Source organism: Juglans regia, chromosome 10, assembly GCF_001411555.2.
Source record: "Juglans regia cultivar Chandler chromosome 10, Walnut 2.0, whole genome shotgun sequence".
NCBI lineage: Eukaryota > Viridiplantae > Streptophyta > Magnoliopsida > Fagales > Juglandaceae > Juglans > Juglans regia.
In genome coordinates this window covers 26,136,914-26,146,543 of record NC_049910.1, presented here as the reverse complement: position 1 = coordinate 26,146,543, position 9,630 = coordinate 26,136,914, and the positions used below count along the sequence as shown (strand labels likewise).

Below are 9,630 nucleotides of genomic sequence, written 5' to 3'. Positions count from 1 at the left end.
GTTTGTTATTATTTAAATCTTCCCTTTATCCGGGAGAGGATTTGAATTCTCTCTATCTGCTAGTAGTGCTGAAAGGTTTGGGGCTTACGCTGCATGGCCTAAGTTGGCTACTGGAGTCCGATTATCGACCAAGCCTTTGTAGCGTGTAGGTAGGTCCGTAAAGCGAGGGAGGATTTGATCCCTCCATCATTTTTTAAGAATTTTCCTTTGTGTTTTATTTTTCCTACTATAGAAAACATCGATCTACCACCTTCTGGCCATCTCAAAGTAACACAATACTATTAGATTTTCAGGCCACCAACATAGTTCTACATGCATTGTATAATCATATTTTTCAGCCCCAAATATTTAGCATCCAACCACGCACACCCTCCTCCAATGGGCATGTGAGATCCATGTGGCGATACAATGTTTCAAGATTACTGTTGATAAAATTGTGAATCGGTCCTATCTCGGCCGACTTATTGCTTGTCCTAAAGTTAGGAGTTGACAAACTGCTCTATCTGCAAAGATAATATGAATGTTATGAAAGACCACAAATCACTATTATAAACCCTCCTACCATTTTTACTTGTCCAAATTCATCAGCTCCGCCATTTTGTTAAAATTTAGCCAATGGTGGTCCGGACCATCTCTTGCAAGCCAAAAGAACAGAGAATCAAGAGTACTTGGTAGTTCCCTTTCATCTCTGTTTTTTCTTTTTGCATTTCTTTGAATGTTCCGAACTGGAATATGAATATTCTAGGGCAATTGTAGAAGTCCCCACCCCACTTTTATACCTTGAAATATTATAATAAAATTATTTGCATATTAATTTATTTTTATTTTTTTCAAAAAACAAATTCTTTTAAGCAGTTTCTTCTTTTGAAAGGAAGATCCAACGGCACTAAAATGTGCACTGAAACTATTCGTGTTGTGACAATCAATGATAATCTCGCGGTTAAAAGCCCGTTTCTTATGTTCCTGAGAGCATTGGCAGCGGCTTGGGCATATCTGCCCTTGCAATGCAAAATGTACCTAATAAATAAAGAGTTAAAATTGTCTGGCATTGGAAGAGCTAAAACAAATGCATCATCTCATGTAAAGTCTACAGTATATATATATATATGTAAAGTTAAGTGTTGCTCACCCATCTCTTATTTTATCTAGAGAAGCCTTCGACTATCATTTACATTAGCAGCAAGATAAACCAGTACTAGTTCTTTGCTAGAGCATTGAACATCAAAATTGGTAATAGAGCATTTTTCCAAACCCCCCCAAAAGCCGTAGACCAAGAAGCCTATCAAGAAGATAAAAGTATTATATGGTCACAGCATAAAAGCAGCATTGCATTCTGAATATAATGAAATGAAGTCCAACCCACCTCGCTCCAGTAGGGATGCCGTACCGAAAAATGATGTTACTCCCTTCATAAAACAATAGACGCACTATATCTACAGAAACTTTACTTTCCAGAGTAAATGAGGGAGTCAATAGTTTTTATTCAGTCTTCCCTTTCCGGTTCATTAGGTCGTGGTAGTATAGAAGCACACACATAGGTTGACCGAGAATACAGAAAATGAACCAGAATATCATATTTCCCACCTGGCATAAAAGAGAGCACAAACCAAAGAGAAAGTGCTATTTTAAATCAAGTTGAATGGCACAAGAAATTCAGTGTCGAATAAGTTTAAATATTATTATTCCTGAAAGCTAATACGTACCATTGAGTTTCTGAACTTATTTTGCAGGTAATTAGTGATCAGAACCAAGGGAACCTATTCAAGAAAAGAGCTATTATTATCATCTAACTCATTCATGTCCCGATAGACTCTTGCCGTAATTGCACGCGCCTAACTCAAGGAAAACTGACAAGTTCTTTTTGGATGTAGTATACTTCAAGTTCTAAGAAAGAGGTAAATGATTGTAACATTGAGCAGAAAAATATACCATCAAAGTCATAATAATTTCACCTGAAACATTATGCCAATAAAAGCCCACAACTTGAACATGTGGCATGGAACAGCAATGCATAGCTGCAGAGGAATTAAACAAAATTAAACTCAAACATAACTATGAAGTGACTGAAAATTATTAAACGGCAATCATTTAAAGATTTAGATTGAGGCAGATACAATAACATTATTCCGCCACAAAAACCATAAATTGCAATCAGTTTCTGTACACAAGCTTCTTCGATCATCAAGAGGGAGAGCATGAACAAATAATGAAACATAAAATGACTTTGAAGCGCGGGCTCCTGTGGCAGATCACCCTGAGGGGCATTCTAGCTAAAACTTTTTGGCTATTGCAATTTCTAAATGGTCGTATTGTGGCAATGCAACATCATTCTTTCTTCTCACTAATTCAATGCCACCATTTTTAACATTTATCTCTTCTTTCTTTCCAAAAACATGTCCACTAAACCACCAGAAACCTGACAAATTAAGCAACAAAAATAGGATGACTATGCCCTTCAAGATTGTGGTTCTTGTTGGGATATGTAGTCCTACATGTGTTCGCAATTGAACATAAAGCAAAATTTCTTACTATAGATTTTACTGGACATGGTTTGGCTTCTGAGATCATATTATGATTTATGACAGTATGACCTGCCCCAAAGCCATGCCAAGTCAACCAGTCACAATATTGGTGTGCAGCTTGAACTTTACCCTCCCCCTTTTTTCCATGAAAGGAAAAACTCCAAAAAACATTCAGACATGAAAGAAGTAACCTTTGAGCGTGCATAAAATTTATGAAAGGAAAAATTTATTTCTTTTTTGTTTTTCAGCAAGCAAAAGAAAAATCTGTTGTTACCATGCCCAAAAAATAAAAGAAACAAAGACAGGAGCAAACCATCGTTGTCTGTAGCATATAATAGCTGCCAACTATGGTGATGCACATAGAATAGATAATATATTCCAATCAGCTTCCAGTGCCACAAAGGGCTGAAAGTAGACTTGTTATTTGAAACATGCAAACTAGGGACAAGGGCAAAACAAAAGGCAACATACCTCATGGAATACAGCAGACACAAGGAAGGCGATTAGACTGGCCACACCCTGAATTAGAAACAAATATTTGGAAAACACATAAATAATTTACAATTATTAATCCTTAATAGGAGGGACCAAGAGCATTAAATTAATCCATGGGAATGTTATTGAAGTTTACCCAATTACAAGTATTACCACTAAAGCCAAATATTGTCACAATTACCATTATTCTTTCATTGGTACAAGGTCACTAAGCTGAGAAGAACAGAGGTCAGAGTATATACATTCTGAGCTTTAACAAACTGGGACAAATTGGTACAATTATATGATATCATGATACCATTTAATCATGTGAAATACAAAGGATGTATCTATCAAATTGATTGAAAAAACAGATAGAAAACTGTGGAGGTGAACTGATAACAAGATCAGCCACATCTGATAGAGTGCCATTGTTGTAACTAGAACTGAAGCTGTGAATCACCTAAGAGTGGGCACATAACAGAGCTAATTCAGACAGTTTGTCCTTGGACAACTATCCCTATAGAAAATGCGAACAAAAAATTTACAGGGATTGCATACATTAAAATTTAAAACCTAACAACATAAAAATGTTTTTATTAAGCACCTTTTACAATCTTAGGCGAGATTGGTATTACCTTTGGTATCCCATTCCTCAGGCATGGAAAATAGATATGGCGAATCATCCATTTATGCACAGGCTGTAATGAAAACAAATCTGATCAGATATTCAGTTCTTTCTTTAGTGTACTTGGAAACCAGCATCATGATCTCAGGCAAAGAATAATGAAACAGCATAAACATAAACACTTGCAAATAACCCGTCAAGGGCGGGCTTAGGATAAGCTGTTGACTCGGACATCTTGGGTTTGATTCTATACAAGGAGTTCGTATAGAGTAATTGATACACGGTTTTGGCCGGTGGAGTTGTGTTCCAGGGTTCACTCCCAGAGGTGGATCTGAAGTATCTTGCCTTGGTGAGATTCCACATCATTAAAAACCAAAAAAAATAAAAACACTTGCAAATAGCTCCTTCAATGAACCTACTAAATAGTATGGTTCAACATTTTTTCGCGATCCAAATGCCAAGATATATTAGTGATTCAGTGAAGAATAAATAATGTAGACTCAAGTACCATTTCAAACTCTTATCTTCAAGTCAATACCCTACTGCTTATAAAGTCAAAATAAGAACATCATAACTAAATATAACTCAAAATTTGCAACCTTTTGGGCTTGACCATCCAGAACAGAATAAAGAAGATCCAAATAAAGAAGAAGCCAGAGAACCTACATAAGTGACCAGTCACACAAACTCTGAATCTTGAGAGAAACTTACCATATTCCACATTCTCCAGTACTGATGGCACCACAGAACCGCGAGAGTTATGCAAAAAGCACTGTTTTCAGCACACATTTGTTCAAAAACATGACCAAATGACTACATATTGCAAGATATAAGACCTACCTCTTCAACCGTTTTAGCATTCCACCAATCTTTGTAAAACTCCCGATCACCAAAGCGAAGAAGTTCAGCCAGTATATTTAACCTAAGATTGCAGGCTTCATCTGAGCATAAGATTCTCTTGAAATAACATGACTCTCAAAAATGAAAATCTTAAATAAATTTAGAAATCTTGTCTTGATTTTAAAATAAGGCACATCTGAGAGAGAGCAAAAGAAGACCGTTTTGCCTCTAAAGAAGCAAATTTTTGAAACAAAAGTAATTTTTTATGTAAAACAGCCAAAGTTCTGAAGTCTCGAACTAAGTAAGATGGTAAATTAACACCACCTCATTATCTACATCTCTTTTTCTTTCCAGCCAAAAAGGAAGGGATGGAAACTTACCACTCAGTCCCATCAATTACATAAATTCAAAACAAACAATGCTGTAACAACAAGTGTAAGACTAAGTTCATGAGCAAGTTTTCCATGTAAGAAAAAAAAAAAAAAGGAAAACAGAGCGTGTGGTCCACAAAATTTCGTAAACCAGAATTTGCTCATGAACGTGGTCTTACACTATTAAGAAAAAAATCCTATGAAGATCTTTATGACATTCCTGAGTCAGATTTTCAAGAGAAAATACTGATGATCACTGGAAAAAGCTTTCTAAGAAAAATTATAAGAAATATATGCCTTTACAAAATAAAGGAGAGAAGACACACCAGAGGTGAAAGAAGCAGTAGAACATGCAAAGCCACACGTATAAATTTGGGACCGAAAGCTTCAAAACCCTTTCTATGGCATATAAAAGGTTCCCTTTCAAGGGATGCTGTGAGTTCTTGACAATAGGATTAATATACTGCAGCAATATACCACCAAAGTCAAGTAAGAATATAGCCAATTTTTCTGAAGAACGTAAAGGACTAGGAATTGTAGTTTTTTAATTACCAACAGCTACTTACTTGTTCTATTATGAATCCCATAACACCTGTAAATATTATCAAATTGAAAATTTGACGAACCACCCAGCCCTTTCGAATGTATGGCGTACGAGGATAGGTTGTCTATAATAACAATACATCAATACGAAGGTCAAAGAACACCAATACTAATTAGGCTTCATTAATCAGAAAAAAAAAGGCTTTATACTATTTAAACTAGCATAAAAGGATTATGAATGTAACAGACAGGAAAGAATCATAAAAGACTGACAACAACCACAACCCAGTCATAGATATCTCAACAGACACTTTTTTGTACATGCAACAAACAAAAGTCTCTTTTCTGATAACACAGTCCAAAAAGTTAGAAGGGACACACATATCATGAACAAGGTGTGCTAAAATGGATCAGGATGAGCATAAGTTTATGAAAATAACTGCAACAGAAGTCATGAATTGTGATTACCTGATAACACAAGGTTGGGGCAACCATGAAGTAAGCCAAACTCTTGAAGTTAACATTGCAAGGATAATCCGTATTCAGAGAATTGGGTTGGACATCGCCCTAACATCAAACAGGACCTTGGTGAATAGATAGAAAAGAAACATTTGTACATCACCCATCACAAAAATTTCTGCAGACTGAGAGTAAACAGCCATTGCAGAGAAAAGGCGAGAGCAGCACCAACTGCTTTTTTATCTAATGAAGAGCACTCATAATGTGCGTTTGAAACATAATGTAATGGGAATTTTTGACTTTATATACACATTTCAATCCAATTTAATGATAGTTTTAGTTTTTTTTTCTTTTTCTTTTTCTTTTTCTTTTTAACAGATGAGGCCAATTAATTGAAAATAGGGTGGTAGTCCATGAGAGGAAAATATAATTAACCTGTAAATAATTTAAAGAAAACTAAGGATTACTTTGATAATACTTACTCAACGTCTGGCCCATTTTTCTCAATTACAAACTTACAACAAACATATATAGCATGTTCCTCTATGTTAAGTTTTAGGAAGAAACCTAATAAATTTCATTTAGGCACAAAGATTAACAAATGTCCTGTCTCCTCTCTTCAATCAAATATTTTCTTTCCAGGAGACTTTTATATGTACTGGCAAGTACTCTTTTCAATCAAACTTTCTGACTCCTCTTTTCAAGGAAATTTCATTTACCTTTTCAATTGATTTGGCAAGTGCTCTCATATCATGGTTTGTGTGCGCATAAGATACCAATTTTAACCATACAATGCAAGCGAAGAGCATTAATGTGACACCAGATAAAACAGCAGAGTCACACCTGCACATTTTAAAGCCATAACAGAATTGAGAAACTTCAACATATGTCGTGTCAATGAACCAAGGAAAATTCCTACGTGTATAACTCTCTGGTAAAACATTAAAGGGAAAAAGGGGATCCAAACTGTCACTTTTGACTCAATGCATTCTCAAATTACCACTTTTCAGTAGATCACATCCTCTGTCTAATTCTAGCCATTAAATTGGATGAATATTAGATTATGTAAATACATCAAATTTTAACGAAGTTGCAAATTGTAAGCTTTTGGTAGTTTGAAGGTGCAATGAGTCAAATGTGATGGTTTGTATACCACTTTGCAAAATGGGGCAACAGTTGGAGTACAACATGTATTACCAAAAACGTTGAGCATCTATTTATCAGAACACCAGCATTGTTGACATAGCCTAACATAAATGAAAAAAAAATACCTCAAAATAACAAAAACTGGGAACAAAACCACAGCTGTTGTAATGATTACTTGAAGTAAAACAACAACCTGCAATATTAAAGTAGAAATTAACTTTTGAGGTTACCAGGAGTTCAACATTGCTTGTTATTCTCTAGGAGAGAAACAAGTACAAAGTACATAACTGCAGTATATAAGATGCAACCCCCCATGTATCCAAATGGAAAGTATATTTCCATGGGTACAATTCCATTTCATAGTGAAGTAGGAAAGGCTGTTGATTTTCAATACTGAAATTCAAATTACTTACGGGTTCATGGATATACTTCTGTTGTGCTAATTTTTCCACTATAAAGGTAGCAAGTGGGAATATCGGGAGTGTAAGGCTGCAATAGAAGCATGAAGAATACACTCGGAGTCAGATGCTCATTGGACTAAAAAAAAGCCCAAATGAAATGTGCAAAAAAGAAGTCATCCTAAGCAGTAAGAGGAGGAAAGTTTAGTAACCATTACCAACACATAAGAAGGGGCCAATCTCTCAATGATCTTGAACTAAACCAAAAACCGGTCCTAATTAACAAACCATACTGCAATGATAGTTAAAAATCAGCGATCAAAATTGTGGGCCTTAAAGAATCATTTGACCAAAAATTAAAAACATGGCATGATTATTATTTGCATACAGGCCACGGGAGCATGTTGCTGTACAAGTTAACAGATGTAACCAATATCTTATTGAAGTAATATAAGGAAGGAGTGACACAAACCTTCATAAGATTCTCAATGATGAGTCTGCTGTTTACAGCAACTAGCACTACTATACAGAGATTAAGGAGACCTGCATGACTCTGCATGAAAATTTAAACTATAGAATCAGGATTGCATAGCACATTACCTAATGTGCCTTTTTTTGTAGTGTGATTTTTCAAGTGGTGGAATTGTGCTTAGCAATATTTAGGTTGATTTATGAATTGGCTAAAGGATGCAATCTGAGCAAGATGCTGGCTCCCACGGAGCTGTTAAACAATAGTTACGCATTAAAAGAGCGATTTCATTTTCATGCTCGTCATTCAATTACTCAAAAAATATGGACCGAGTTTGGATTTTCTTTTTAAAGGCTGTTGCTTCCAAACACGATTCTGTTTATCGTATACGTCGTAAAGTCAGAAGTTTTGAACAAATTAAGAAGCATTTTTAATCTATATCCGGAGCAATATATACTTTTTAAAGAAAAAGCGGTTGAAGAAAAGCTGGGCCTACCTCTTTGAAGATTGCATCAGAGCTAAGAGGGCTCTCCTTTATTCTCCGATGAGCAGGAGCCGATGGCCGATACGCGAGTTTCACCGCCGCGAAATCCGTTCCCCGATCCAGACCGTTTGCAGTCTTGTCGCCTCCGTCGTTCCCATTGGCCACGTGATTCGCCGAGTGAATTACAGCTTCACTCCGATTCCCCTCGTCCTCGCAGCTCTTCCCGGTTTCACTCACCGAATAACCCGGGTCGGGATCTTTAGTTTCGGAAGTTGAGCCGGAAACTTGTGGAATAGTGCGAGGCCGTTTTCGAAGATCAGAGCCGTTGTGAGGGAGCGTGGTGTTGGCTGTTCTATCGGGAATATCCGAAATCTCCATTACAACAGGGAATTGTAGGAGATAAGAGCAATAGAGATAGAGAAGAATATAAATATATACAAGTACAATAAACAGAGGAGATGTAAATAAAATAGTAAAAGCAACGTGCGCCAGAGAAAGAGAGAGTCTGAGAGAGAGTGAGAGAGATAAAAGAGTATGTTTAAGCAAAAATGCAGGAAATTTGGAGCAAAGTCGGTGGCGAAGGATGCTTGGATGGTGATTTTCTCCCAACAGGCAGCCTTCGGGTGTCCGTGTCAGTCACATACGTACACAGAAGAAAGCGATGTACTGAATCTGCCTCTGTATCTGCATGACTCTACCAATTGATAGTCTTTTATTTCTTTCTATGCATAGGCCTTTTTCTTCTACTTGTAATAATGATATATAAGTAAGTCCTAACTGTAAAAATTTCGTACCGATCTTTTTTAATAGTGACCTCTACCGTCAAAAAATATGATTTTTTTTATTTTTTTTATCTGTGGAGGGTTTTCACTTTTTACAAAAAATTTGTGCAATATTTGTATATTTAGAATTTGTCCCTAATATTACTCAAACGATATGATATTTTATAATAAAAAAGTCTTCTTGCAAGCGAGTTCGCACACCAAATTATATTGACATATAAGGCATCTATGTAATGAAACGGTATAAATTGAAAACAATAATAATTTTTATGAGACAGACAACATTTTCTTCTTTATAAATTTTATTTTATTTTTTATTTTTTTTATAAAAAAATTATATCAATATCGATATACGGTTTGGTGTGCTATTACAAATAAAGAAATTTGTATCATTTCTCAATTTTTAAAAAGAAATTTATAAGTAGATGGATAATATCATCTCGACATAATGAATGAAAGTGCGATAAAAATGTAATATATAGAATTTTTTTATAGTTAATATTATTAAGTTATT

The 9,630-nt window shown here is 35.6% G+C and overlaps 1 protein-coding gene across 3 annotated transcripts; it reads right to left on the bottom strand.

The window, feature by feature from the left end:
- Positions 1 to 325: 325 nt before the first annotated feature.
- Positions 326 to 9,000, bottom strand: LOC109009971 (diacylglycerol O-acyltransferase 1-like). Of its 3 annotated transcripts, none has more exons than XR_001999146.2 (17): positions 8,347 to 9,000; positions 7,854 to 7,934; positions 7,600 to 7,673; positions 7,397 to 7,472; positions 7,109 to 7,176; positions 6,557 to 6,680; positions 5,847 to 5,945; positions 5,402 to 5,503; positions 5,162 to 5,298; positions 4,465 to 4,546; positions 4,336 to 4,356; positions 3,635 to 3,697; positions 2,994 to 3,041; positions 1,953 to 2,015; positions 1,704 to 1,757; positions 1,364 to 1,584; positions 326 to 503 (listed from the first exon to the last, which is right to left on the bottom strand). XR_001999146.2 is itself a non-coding variant. In XM_018990655.2 (16 exons), exons 1-16 carry the CDS (start codon positions 8,710 to 8,712, stop codon positions 1,480 to 1,482), a joined length of 1,563 nt encoding a protein of 520 aa, XP_018846200.1. In that variant the 5' UTR covers positions 8,713 to 9,000; the 3' UTR covers positions 1,067 to 1,479. The 3 variants fall into 3 exon arrangements, 1 of the variants encoding a protein (XP_018846200.1); XR_001999145.2 differs by lacking the exon at positions 326 to 503 and adding an exon at positions 1,067 to 1,279; XM_018990655.2 differs by lacking the exon at positions 326 to 503 and having other exon boundaries at positions 1,067 to 1,584.
- Positions 9,001 to 9,630: the final 630 nt, after the last annotated feature.

Excerpts from the sequence above, each read along its gene's own strand:
- LOC109009971 (XM_018990655.2), bottom strand. The coding sequence starts at position 8,712 with ATGGAGATTTCGGATATTCCCGATAGAACAGCCAACACCACGCTCCCT. Across the intron at positions 7,674-7,853 it reads TCATTGAGAATCTTATGAAG|TATGGTTTGTTAATTAGGAC; the intron begins GTTTGTGTCACT and ends CTATCATTGCAG. Across the intron at positions 2,016-2,993 it reads TGTCTGCTGTATTCCATGAG|CTATGCATTGCTGTTCCATG; the intron begins GTATGTTGCCTT and ends ATTCCTCTGCAG.